The 13,675-nt window shown below is 41.0% G+C and overlaps 1 protein-coding gene across 1 annotated transcript in view; it reads right to left on the bottom strand.

Annotated features, from left to right (window-relative positions):
• Positions 1-13,675, bottom strand: part of SLC9A7 (solute carrier family 9 member A7) — a 66,874-nt gene that overhangs the window by 17,925 nt on the left and 35,274 nt on the right. Inside the window, 5 exon segments of the mRNA XM_035558169.2 lie at positions 5,126-5,279; positions 6,533-6,644; positions 10,153-10,266; positions 10,405-10,493; positions 10,851-10,956. Of these exon segments, the coding sequence (XP_035414062.1) occupies positions 5,126-5,279; positions 6,533-6,644; positions 10,153-10,266; positions 10,405-10,493; positions 10,851-10,956 (575 nt within the window).

Below are 13,675 nucleotides of genomic sequence, written 5' to 3'. Positions count from 1 at the left end.
CCAGCTCCTGGGGGTCTTTCCCACACTCACTCTCTCTGTAAGGAATTGCCATGTTTAAGAGCACAAGAACAGATATTATAAAGCATCTCCCATGCTTACACCCAGACATCCAAAAGACGAAGCAATCCCTCTCCTACCAAGTAGATAGCCCAGAGTACCAGTTCAGCAAGGGTGGAGATCTGAAGGCTGTCCTGCACCTCCCTTACAAGATTCGTGACTAATGAAAAGAAACTAGAGATTGGAGGCAAGAGAATAGGAGAAACCAAACACGAAGACTGGAGAAAACAGCACAGAAAGATATGGCAAAATAAAAAAGCCCACAATGGAGGGAAAGGCACAATGCCTGCTGCGTGGGCAGAAGAAAGCAGCTAGAAGTCAGGCTTAGAAAATGATAAACCAAATGAAAGATCTAAATTGCAGAAAAATGGAAACAGGCAGCAAAGGAGAAGGATATGACCTCTGATCAAACATTCCCCACACCAGCCCTGGATATAACAAGGTTGGATTCTGGCATCAACACTCACTTCTTGTCATTGCAGCACACGGAGGCATGGTATTTAAGAAATGCACATTTTACCCAGCAACTAATAGCTGGATCACCCTGGATGATTTAATATAATCTAACCTGAGACTGACATCAAGCTGTTTTACCACCACCCCAGAGAGCTGCTATGTGAACTATCTACCTATACAAGAGTTAGTATTTCCAGATTTTTTTTTCCAGTTTGCTTGATGAGGAAAAAAAACAAAACACTAGATAAAAAGCTAAGAAGAATATAATTGCAAAGTCATATAGAAGGCGATAAAAATTTAAGTTATCATCATCCAGCCAACCTTTAACTTTTCTCTAGAAAGATAATGAAAGTATATTAAATCAAAAGATATAATTCTCATGTTTAAGATTTACAAAGACTGATTAGTATAATTGAAATTACTTCATTAAAATACACATACATTTGAAACAGCTTATGATGGAGAAGCAGGCATTAATTTACCTGCTGCTTGATTCAAAATGAAAAGAACCAGGTCAAATCCTACTGAAAAGTGGCAAATATTTTTCAACACAAATGCTAGAAGCTCTTTTTTTTTTCCTTCCTGTGACAAATAAATGAAACAACAAGTCAGCTACTTTTCAGAAGAGGAACTTTGCCAGTAGTTTTGATTTATAGGGCTAATTTGCTGAAAGCATTACAGCTTCATGCAGGAAGTTGTTTCATCATTTTAGTCTCAAAGGAAGACACTTTCATTTCTAAAATTCAAGTAATGCTTTAATTTCTACAAAAAAAAAAGCAAATCTAGTGCTAGAAAAACATTACCGTTTATGATTCACATACATGAATATTTCACAGCCAAGACAGCCAACAAGTTCAAATATATGACATCATGGCTTTAATGCTAGTTTCTGGTGTTAACTTTTAAGCTTGCTTAGCATTAAGTGGCAGAAACCAACAGCATCTGAAGATCCTGTTCTTTTTGCTTGGATTTTGATGCCATTGTGCCACTTTCCCAACCAGTTAAGCAGTAAACTCAAACTAAGTCTCCACTGCAAACTGTAGGTCCTTTGCTTGGTTGTACATTTTAATCCTGACCACTGGACACTGGTAATACACCCTATTCTTAAACATACCCAATCTTCTGAGCAAGACATTCAGAACAGAGCACAGTGAGGAACAGGGCATTTTCGCCTATTTTCCTCCTTATGCTGTTTTGTACTTTATCAACACTTATTCTTCATGTTAGCCTCCCCCTCCCTAACCTACTTTTCATTTGAAATATTTCACATCATGGATGAGAAGGGATGACCAGAAGAACCAAGCATGCATACAATCATCATTCAGTTAATAGGCACTTGCCTTAGCCTCTGAACCACAGCAAAGCAATTCTGGATCTTTGCATAGGCACTGCCCCATGTATGCACACTATGGATGTAGTAGTACCAAGCCAGGCTGAACGTCTTGGCTGGAGTCAGCTCTCTGGTACTGTTCTACTTACATTGTGTGGGTTAACCTTAAATAAGATCCCTTCCTGTTCATGCCTTCCTTAGCTACCCAGTAACTGCTGTGAACTTCACGTGAGACCTGGGCTTGTAAGAGTCCACAAAAATCCTAACGTTTAAGTCCAACACACAAATGGCATTAGTTTCCTATTTCCCTTTGTTTACTTACTCTAGGAAACAACCAGCCTTCTATCTTTTATTCTCCCTTCTGCTAAATGAAGCTATACAGAAGCAGCACTTATTTCCAGCCTCTTGTGGTGCAATCTAATGGGTAAGTGCCAGGGCTCAGAAAGCATCCAAAGAAAGTGCTGTGTCAGCAGTATGCACCGCAGCTGCGTGAGGCACTGAGACAGAAGAGCATCTTCATCTCCTCCTGCCTACCTCCTCCACTGCGTGGAAAGGAATGGAGGAAAGCAGCACAGTTCTAAAATTCAGCTGGAAACTAATCTGTCTCTGTCTTCTCTCTGTAAGGTCAGACAGGTCTTCTTGATTTCCTGCAGAAAGGGTTTTGTCTCAACAGACTGTACTTTACCAGAAACAAGTTTCCAATTCATCAGCTGCACACGGCTGCCACCTCCTGGTACAAATCTGAATTCGCCCCTAAAAAGTGCAGCCTCACTGACCAACACAGCAGTGCCCATCAAGGCAGCCGTATGCAGACCCAAACAGTTCTCTAAAGTACTTCTGTAGAGTTCCCTTTTCTACATGATATCCTTCTCTTAATGGGGATGCTAACCATTTGTTTTCTGTCAACTATGCCAAACAAGTGACCGTAAAAATTCCTACTTACTAGCAAGCGTGCGTAGGTCTTCCAAAACAAAACAGCTAAACACTCAAGGCCGTGGTTCAGCTCACTGTTGGCAGCTACTCTCCAGAGGTGGTATCATAGGCACTTCTCAGTGCTTCCAGCTTTTCTGCCTTGTTGGCCACGGTAATGATTTTTGCAAGTACAGCTTACCCAAAAGGCAAGCCTGGAACGAATATGGCATTGGCCTTTTCTACCTTCAGGGACTGCTCCTGAACCAGGCCCATGGAACCTCATTGAGCCTGACTAGACCTGTTAAAGGAGTCAGTGCATCTTCTTAGGTACTTCCACAGACTGCTTACTGGGCTAGACTGTATTAAAAAGCAACAAAAAACACCACACCAAGTTACCTCAGCTAGTCTCCAGTTGGCCAGGAGCTAGGACACACGCCAGAATTCAGTCCTGTCCTACTGCTGATGGCTGAAGGAGCCTTGTGGCAGAGGTAATGCTCAAATTTCACCTCCGCAAATGAAAGGCTGCAGGCAGATCTTGGCAGATTTCTTACCTGCACAGTGCATGCCAGAACTCATGCCCTTTGTACACCATCCTCCAGACAGCCTATTACGTACACTGCTGGTTATGCAGACACTGACTGCTTGGCTTGCCGAGGTGTGTAAGTACAGTTGTTCCTTATATATCACTACTGACTACAAATCTGCGTCATTGCCAGAGGTGCCTAGTGGAAAGCTGCATGTGGCACCTATTCCAGGCATCTTGTTTAGAGTCATTAAATAGCTTTCACTTGGGAGTGGAAACCACTCAGGCTAGGCTTAGAAACAACATTATGATGGTGTATCTCATGTTCATTAATGACAACTGCATTGGAATTGTTTTATTGACTTTGAGACCAGGTGTTGCATAACCTGTTACTGGCAACATGACCTTCAGAGACATTGGGTACATGGAAGCAATGCCTTTTTATGGTATGCTAACCAAACATCTGGAACTTGAATTTAAACACAGTTGTAAAGGACAAAAATTGATTTGTGTGGCACAAGAAAAAAGAAGCCAGGATTTTTCAATGTGTGCAGTTAGAGTTGAAATATTGTAAATCACTGTTGTAATACCTCTCAGGCTGGAAGCATTTGACATCAGATACAGCTGATATGTTCTTGGTACAGAGTGGTTCAACTCTGCTCAAGTGCATATCCATATTGACAGGATGTCAGCCAGTCAGTCTGACAACACAGTTTTGGTAAGCTCACCCTGTAACTCCAAAACTTGCTGTTGACATTGTCCTATCGGATATTTTGGCTTTAGCTACTTTCAGTAATAGGAGTCTCAGGCATTTCTGAGCATCCTATCCATCCCTTTTTTTTTCCAACCTAGAAAGCACCTGCTACCTATTGCCACAAGAAGTTTACTGAAGTTTTCCAAAAAACAGCAATACTCCTTGAGAATGGTTAATTCTTCCAAAGACTGAAACTGTTTTCTTTACCCAAGATTGTATCGTGCTAGGATAGGAAAAAAACAATGGTAGACAAATTCTGATTAGCACAACTAGAATGCAAGACAAAGTAAGCTTTCAAGGACCAAACAGCACACATAATTTACATATGAAAAAATGCACTGGATTGTTTGCATAGTGTGCTTGTATTAATTCCACTCTATTTACCTTCCCTCCCCACAACAACAGCCAAAGCTTTTTCAGAATGAAAAGCATATGTAGTCTTTAACAAAGTTTGATTCATGATTATCTAGGACTTCTGTTGATAAGTAGCTTCAAACATGAATATACTTGCAGCCCTAAAGTACCAAGTATTGGCCCAGATTTACAGACAAATGGTTATACTCATGCTGCTCACCGTTTTCATAGGTCTCATCAAAACAGAAGAAACACACCAAGAAGACCTAGCAAGCTTCCATTTATCACAGTTGTAAGGTAACATCAAGTTTGTTTGGATAAATGTTTGAAGTGCATTTTTAGCACTAAAGGCTTCATCTAACTTGATAAACAGAACAGGGTCATTACCTAGAGCCAGAAGACAGAGAAAAATCTAATAGGATAAGAAGTCAATATGGTACTAGATAGGCTAATTGGCTATTTCTTTCTTTTCAGTACGGGGGCTACTGTACCATGCAATGCTATCCCATATCCTACAGGGCTGACAAGGATCAGGTGCCTAATCACAGAGCATCAGGGAGCTGAATCCCAGCAGCAGCCTGTGCATTTTCTTTACCTGCCTGCACTAACACCTTCCTCTATATAGGAGAGCGTTCTAAACACCCAGAACACCTCTAGCAAGCATCAAACAAGTTCTGTAGGACTTCTCAAATTGCCACCTGAAAAGGGAGTTTTCCCCAGCATACAGTTGCATACTGACCTGATGTTCAGCCACGACAGCATGGGAGTTGTACCTCCACCGACAATCCACACAGTGAAAAAGACTATGAGGAGGGTTGTTGAGAACATCATTTGGTGCGAGTACGTAGCAGTATCTCGTATGGCCAGAGCAAAGGCCATGGCTCCCCTGAGACCTATGCAAAAGAATGAAATAGCAGAGCTTCAGAAGTGTGCAATCATGCCTATTCATAATACGGAATCTTTCCTTGCTCCCTCTGCCACACAGGCTCCGAGTAACAGGCAGAAAACATGGGGCTCAGCCTGTTCTCAGGTGAGTTTCAGTTATCTCAGTTTCCCTGGTAAATTATACTCTGGGATGTTTTAAAGCATGATTTGCCCTGGTGGTTTTATGTGGCTTACAGAAGACACGACAAGGAGTAGCTGTTTCCAGAAATTAAGAGGAAAGAAGTGCAGAAACAGACAAGGTGTGGACAACAGCAACATATATTTTGGAAAACAAGCAGCTCCCTGAACCTAAATGAAAACACACTTTTCTGTTCGATTCCATAACCAAAGCTTAAGTTATTGATATGGAATTGTTATCTCCTGGAAAAATATGTTAGTTAAGAACATGCTTACAGGCAGAACGTATTGCTTCCCCTCTCCCACAGATTATGAAATTCCTCTAACAAGGGCAAGCAACTGGCCACCTGCAAACTTATTTAGGAGGGGAGTCACCAAACAGCTCTAGAGGGAAGGGAGCTCTAGAGGTCATCTAGTCCAACCCCCTGTTTATGCAGGGCTAACTATCGCCAATTGCCCAGGATCACGTTCAGACAGCTTTTGAAGATCTGAAAGGAAGGAGACCCTGCAACCTCTGGACAACCTGTGCCAGTGTTTTGTCACCTGCAGAGCAAAGAAGTGCTTCCTGGTATTCAGAGTCTACCTCCCATGTTTCACTTTGTGCCCATTGCCTCTGGTCCTGGCACTGGGCACCACTGGAAATAGCCTGACTCCATCATGTCAAGTAAAGGAGTTTAAATAAACTATATTTTTTGTTTTCAATTAAGTAGGAGAAGTCACCCTTAAATGTCTCAATTCTGTTTCTGCACAACACGCAGATTGTCTCACCTAGAACTGACTTACTGGAAGAAATACATCCCAATTCCCATATCGCCTTCAGATGCTCAACACTTCAAATGAAAATACTCCATTCGCAACATAAGGTGACTGTGGGCTGCCAGCAGCTGGCAATTCAAGATGTCACTCTTCTCAGACATGATACTTCATGTACAAGTTTAAAGATACATGAGGGCATGCTGCAATTTTTTTTTAAGTCTTCTGTTCAAAAAACCTACATGTGCATTATAAAAGCAGGCGATGGATCTATAAACATCTTATGATTTAAAGAGTATTATTGCTTTACCAAACATTTTTGCTCTTTTACCTGAAAACATCATCATGTGCTGAAAGTTCCAGCTGATCTTATGCCTTCTGCCCAGATTCAGCAAGAAAGACAGAGGGTAGATGTGCGCAGCTCTGCCCAAAAAGATCGCAACCTGTTCACAGCTGAGGGTTAAGGATTTCACTTTCCTGGGGTGTGCACACTCAGGTACCTGGATCTAATATGAACCTTCTGTTTTAATAGGAAATTTACATAATGATAAAGTGTTCATGTTATCCCTGTCTATGTAAAACAGACTTTCACCAATTACGTGCACAGAGAACTCACAGCACAGATTACAACCTTTAACTAATATACCCACTTTTTTTTTTTAAGGCACAGTGAAATTACACCTAGCATTAAGGCTACCAGCTGTACAAATGAGGACTTAATATCACATCTTAAACAACTATCACCAACATCTGATTGTGCATTTTAGACCAACAGAAATGCAGCCCCAGTGCAGAAGGAAAGCCAACATAAAAGACCAGCAAGTGGCCTCTCCATTATTGCTCCCACAGAGGCACGATCTTCTACGGGCTGGCAGGAATTTAAGAGTTCACAAAAACTACAAAGATGAATCCAAAAACAATTGCCAGCACTATAATGAGATTCGACAAGTATTTTTAAAAGGAACTGCCTCAAGAAGAAATACATGACAGTAAGTGGTAAGCTCTTTCCAACCTGTAACGTGGTTCCAGTAAATAACCAGAAAGCTGAATACATGCTCCACCAACTCAGGAACACTTTGGTACAAAATAGAGTGATAAGCTGAAATCCTGTAACACACCGACACAATCAGAAATTAACTGAACACTGTTCATTTGCTACTGGGATAGCAACATGAGAAAAGTGAAACAGCTCTCTTACAGAAAAGTAGAGAAGAACTCTAGATATGTCCGGGTTGTTGCCATACCTAAATATGGATTTAAAACAACACAGATTGCAGAAAGTTATGTCTACAAGAAACTAAGATTTTGATTGTTACTTTCTACAAAAAAGTTCGTGTAATTACTACATTTTTATAGCAATCCTTTTGGGAACTGCAGAAATCATTAGCCATCCTAACCAACATATGCAGGAAGAATGACCAGGATTTTGCTAGTGACACTGAGGCTTTAGCTCTGCCTTTGCAGTCCAGCCTTTTTCAATAGATCCTGATGTCTGTATAATTCTTCAGCCCCCTACCCACAAGGTATTAATTCAATGGGGAAGGGCCAAGGCAAAATGTGAGCGCTAATACCCTTTGTCTTCCTCAAAGGTCACTCAAGAGGCAACAAAGGTTAGGTATGGTAACAGAAAGAGATATGAAAATTGCAACAACATTAGACAGGTAGGAAGAAAATGGAACAATAGAAAAACTGAAAAGAAGCATAGACTGATAGCATAGCCCAGACAGAGAACAGAAGGCTATAGCAAAAACGAAAAACTGCAACACTTAGCACACCAAAGAGACAACTATCCTATCCGTATCTTCATTCAATGGCCATAGGGCTCTGGAACACTTTTTAGTTCAGAAGAACAGATAGGAGGACGGAGGAGAATTCTTCACTTCTCTGAAACAATGAAAATGGCCAAATAAAGACCTATGTGATAAAACAGATGAGAGAAAACAAAGTAAGAAAAAAAGAAAAGTATATTCTGTATTAGGCCATCTTTATTTTTTTACTGGGTTTTATCTCCATGGCAGATAGCCCTACTCCTGCAGCAGGCAGGGAGGCAACAAGACAGGAAGATCCGTCTCCATTGTTTCATTCATGTAATTGCTCTGGATTTTCAAACACCCAGTAAACCACGAAGGAATAGGTATATAGGCTATTTCAAGTTGGACAGGGGAAGAGAAGAATCTAATGGCTCCCAACTAATCTGAGTGATACTACCACCAAAGTGCTCTGTTCTGAGGCAGCTGAGAGCCAGTTGCTAAGTCAGCCAGGAATGAGGGGAACTGGATACCCACCTCCAACACCAGCACCTCTCAGCACTGTGTTCTCTTCGTGTCATGGTCTGCACCACAGCTCGGTGCCTGCCTCCTCCATCACCTAAAAAGCTACCTCCACCTTTAAAATATTGCTTAATCAGTTTGCCCACAGTCCCTTTTATTTACTTGAAGTTCATTTGCTTTGTTCAAGGGACAGCTGGAAGTGAAGAGGAAAAAAGTCCTTTTTAGGTCCCAAAAGTTTGGATACAACAGCATTACAAGCACTGCCTGGCATCTCTAGCCAAGGCATACAATAAAGAATCATTTTTTATGCTGTCCTCCCTCCCCATCCCAACAGAACTTGACAAGAAGCTTGTCAAACTTGACAAGTTTTTCTTTTGGATCAGACTGTACAAAAAAACAGTGATAAGGAAGAAGTTTAGGTGCTCATAACCTCATCTCTACCTTATTTGTCCAAGTATCTTTTGGAATCTGATTCACAAAGCTATTATTCCATTTATATGGACTGAAAGCCACACAATGCTTCCACTTAAGTTGTCAACATCTCCACAGCAAAGATTGTGAAAGAGCAGAGGGATAAACAGCTATTACTTCACTTTTTTCAGGTTATTGTCAAGAATCAAAGAGATTTTGTGTTAATATGTATTAATTCAGTGTCACGGAGTGGTAGTCTTCTAAATGTCTTTCTATCAAAGACAATCGAAGTTATACCATGCAAATCCTCCTTAAAGGCACTATGCTTTGCTTTCACAAAGCTTTCCAGCATTAAGCACTTTAAATCAATTGGAGGAATGAGAAAACAGACTACACTTCAGGAATTTGGAAGTCCAGAAAGACGTAGATGCATTTCAGCTCATACCCACACCATCACACATGCTTAACCTGCGTGATGCAATATAATTTCTTCAGTTTTAAGGTCTGGAGCAGAATAACAGCTTCGAGTCTTCCTTCCCCAAAAGGCACAGATTAATACTTGATGTAGTTTCACTGAAAAAACAGCCCAACCCAGACATTTCTTCTCCCATACCGCTCTATCCCTCATTTCCCTGCTCTCTTCCACTCCACATAGTGTTAGATTCAATCTAGTGTAATTTTTCTAGGTGGGCAAGGTGTACGTTTGGGATGGGAAGGGAGCAGATAAAAATTAGACTCCTGAATATCATCTGGAGAAAACACTGCATTGGTGAACCACTACTCTTCACCAAGAATTCCCTGGTATCATCATCCATCAGCTTACCTTTAGATTAAATGTTTCTCCATACCTGAAAAGCAGGTGCTCATACTTCTTAAGAAACTGACTCAGTTTGCCTATGCTGATAAAGATATGCAGCATGCTGCTTTCCCTTCCTGCTGATACTGAAGTTTCTGAGCTAGGAAGGAAGTTTCCAAATCTGACGTTAAAAGCTCCACTGCTATGACTACATGGAGTAAAGCACATTCGTTCACTTATATATTGAATTCACACAAATTTTAGTACTTGCTCAGGTGCAAAGCCAACAACTTTGTGGCACAGAGTCCTTAGGACTTTGATGTAAGGGTTAATGACAGACTTTCTCGGAATTCTTGTTCCTGCAAGACATCAGGAAAACTCCAAGTCAACACCATCATTTACTTAGTAAAGCCAGACACCAACAGCCTTCAGGCACACAGGATAATACAGAAGCCTCAAACTGAAAAAGGATACAAAAGCTCCAATGATGAAAACTGGACTGAATATGTGTTTCTGGAAAGTAAACAGTGCCAAACCCATATAAGAAAATATGAAGTTCTCAGCCAGGAAGTGCAATACCTCAAATAGCTATGGGGAAAAAAACACACAAACAACACAATAACATGTTAAAGGCCGAGCAATAAAGACACTTTTCAAAAAAAATAATAAAGAAAGAAGTACACAATACTACAGCAATAGAATGTACAAGAGGAAGAAGAATCTTGCCTGCTTGGTGCGACTTCTTGATTCGACTGACAAGTTATTGTATGTATAATGTGCCTGGGTAATACCACAAAACAGGACGGCCACCACACCTGCAAACAGAATTACATGCAAGCATCAGTCTGTTTACTATGTAAGCACAAGATATTCTCCCTTTTCAAGTTCTGTTAAACTTAGACATCATCCTTAACCCTGGGATTTTATGAAACTCATTTTCAAGCCAAGGATTAGGCAAGGCACAGGGGGGCAGAAGCATGTGAAACAAATTCATGCTGTTTCTAAAAGCTTTTGCTGCACAGCAAATTGCACCATCAGTGGTATTGTGCAGGACAAAAAAAGCTTTAAGTGCTAAACTCATGTTCCTTATAGGAAGGTTTCAATGAGAAGGTGGATACATGGCTGCTAAGACAGACAGGAGTTCTCTTAGCGTACCTGAAGCCACAACTCACCAGTAAATCCACAAGCTTCTGCTAGCAGGAAGGTACTCCAGGACATCAAGAAGAAGAGAGCCGTTTCCAGCAGGGGGAAGCAGTGCAACTTGGTAAACTTCGTCACGTTAAGTCATTTGTTAAGGGATCCAAAATAAGAAACTCACCAGTCCTTTGGCTTCTCTGTACCCAATATTTGTGAAAAGTGCTGTTATTTGTTAACACCTAATGCTGGTCTGAGAACAAAACACTATTTGCTGAAAAACATCACTCTCTTCACATCAAGACAAACTTCAGAAACAAGGTCTCCCCTCAGAAGTCATTAATTTTGGATATTTGTGCTGCATATCCACAGCATAACTGTGGCTCCACCTCTGTGACCTAAGAGCTTATTCAATGCCATATTTCCCTGCAAAGCACCAGCAGGGAAGGCATGTATACTTGGTGTTCTTTTTACTGTTCTTCTTTCATTTTATTTTTAAATAAACACATGTACACAAGTCACCTTTAAATAAATCATAAACTACATTCAGAAGTGCTTCATTACAGGGCTGTTCTTGACTACAGGAACCCTAGGATGAAGTAGATCTGCCAGAATTTTTCTGCTCAGATTTGTTGACAAGGTCTTTCAGCAAGTTTAGCTACTTCTGTACTTGTGAGGCAAAGCAGATATCCTGCCTACAACAAAATGTATTGCTTCTTGTGTTGATGTGCTTTAGAGGACAAGCCAACTCAACCACAGCAGCTCAGCCTTTCAATGGGAAGAAGAAGTTTTATCTTCCAGATGAGAGTAAAACTTGAATAATGTCAAACACACTGAATTAACAGGTTGGATAGCTACTGAAAGAGTGGGACAGATTTCAGTAGTCTTAAATATAGCTCTCCACATACTGCAGAATATTTGTTCACCTGTCTATGGACCTTTTTCCCCTACAGTCAGTACTCTGGCAGCAAGTAAACAGCACAGCTTACTAAATCCCAAGTGCAGACAGCTATGCACAACTGCACTGGATGTTACAGAAAGAAACCATGCGCTAGTAAGAGTGGTGGAGAAATCCTTGGTCTTTCTAAAGGCTGATGACTAGCACAGTCTTCTCTGAAATCCAAGCAGAAGGAGAGCAAGAGACCAGCAAGGACACCTGAAACAGCAACAAGCTGGTAGCACTCCCTGCCCATACGTAGGAAGCCAGTACCTTGACTGGCACATCAAGGCTGCACCACCACCCACCACTCCTCTCCATGCATAACACAGCTGCAACCAGGGCTCTCTGCAGCATTACACAATCAAACCTAATGGCAACACAGCTGCTTGAGAAGTCACAGTTCAGTATGTGATAGGGATGCTAAAAACAACGAGGAGCACCCCTTTCACAAGGCAATTCACAGGCTCTGGGAGGTGTGGGGCTCAGCACTCCTTGTGACTCTGGCAAGAAGCACTCAGTTGGCCTAGAAAACCCAGTGGAAGCAGTCTCCTGCAGGCTTTACCACAGAATTCAGTGTTCACAGCAAGCCACAAGTGATTAACACCAGAGGCAAACAGCTAACAGCATTTCAGGGGAAGTTTGGCTAGCACAAAGCACTCCCGAGCCCAGCTACCTGCTCCCCACCCACACCACTACTTCTTGGTGGCCTTCTGAGCTAGGGAAGAGCCCTCATCAGATCTGATTCCTCATTTCTAGTCTCTTCTGGCAGCTTTGTGAAACAAACTCTTTATTCCTCTTGTTATACTGTAAGCAACCATACCAAAACATTTTAGTAAATCCAAAATGAAAACCGCTGCTCATCATTCTGGAGGAAGAGGATGGTGAAAGAAGAGTAAAGAAAATCCTTTTATTATTTCATATAATAATAGACCAAATTGAAGTACTACTTCAAATTAAGTTATTTTCTTTCTTAACTTGAACATTAAAGCAAAGAGTTTTCTTTCTTAATTCCTCAGGTACAATATTCTGCTTCACTTCATTCCAGCCAGGCAGATTCTACAATTTAGAAAGGGAATACCAAGTGGTACAATATATTAATGTTATAAAAAAATAACCAGACAGTGAGGCCAGGACAGTTTGCTGAAAGCCAGAACAAGTCTGCATATATTATCTGTGTTATATTTGCAAACCAAGTGTTCTCTCTGTTTTCAAAAGACAATGAATGACCACATGAACTCCCTTTGCTGGTACAGGTACAGCTGTAGGTACTTCACAGCCACGGCAGTGCTACAGAACATTGCTTGGGAATAAGGTCCTATTAACTTCATTCACAACTTAAGTTATGGGCTCTAATTAGCTAAGAGTAGTAAAATGCGCATTTACAGTTTGCTTGTAGAGTATTACAAGATGTTAAGTATTCCTCCCCTCAAGATAATTAAAATGGTATAATTAAGCAAGAGTTTATGTATTTTTATGCATTTATTTTTAAACCAGAGGCTGTCTTGTGAACAGTATAGCACTGTCCTGAGCACATGCATTAGAAACAGCAAGAACCAACTGCTGCTTTAGATCATGATTTTACAAAATGGATCCAAATGTATTCCGGCTGTAATTAGAAGCTAGCCAGAAAGCCAAAAACCACAGCAACAGCACTCGATCAGCCAGAGCTATAGATGGCTGGTAGCTTAAAAGCCAGGCTAAGAATCATCGTTCTGGGTCACACTGATTGTAGAACAGTGGAGCTTGAAGACCAAACACTACAGCGTCACAGCACATCTTCCCCTCATATCTGAAGGGTTTCCATTATGCAGGATACAATGAGGCAAACTTGAGCAGTGTATTTATAACAAGATACAGTTCAGACATTATTGCTTAAGATCAAGAGTCACAGGTTCATGGATTATTGTAAAAAATGTCATATTC

Source organism: Cygnus atratus, chromosome 1, assembly GCF_013377495.2.
Source record: "Cygnus atratus isolate AKBS03 ecotype Queensland, Australia chromosome 1, CAtr_DNAZoo_HiC_assembly, whole genome shotgun sequence".
Classification (NCBI taxonomy): domain Eukaryota; kingdom Metazoa; phylum Chordata; class Aves; order Anseriformes; family Anatidae; genus Cygnus; species Cygnus atratus.
Note: the sequence above shows the minus strand (reverse complement) of the source record. Positions and strands in the feature narration are given on the sequence as shown.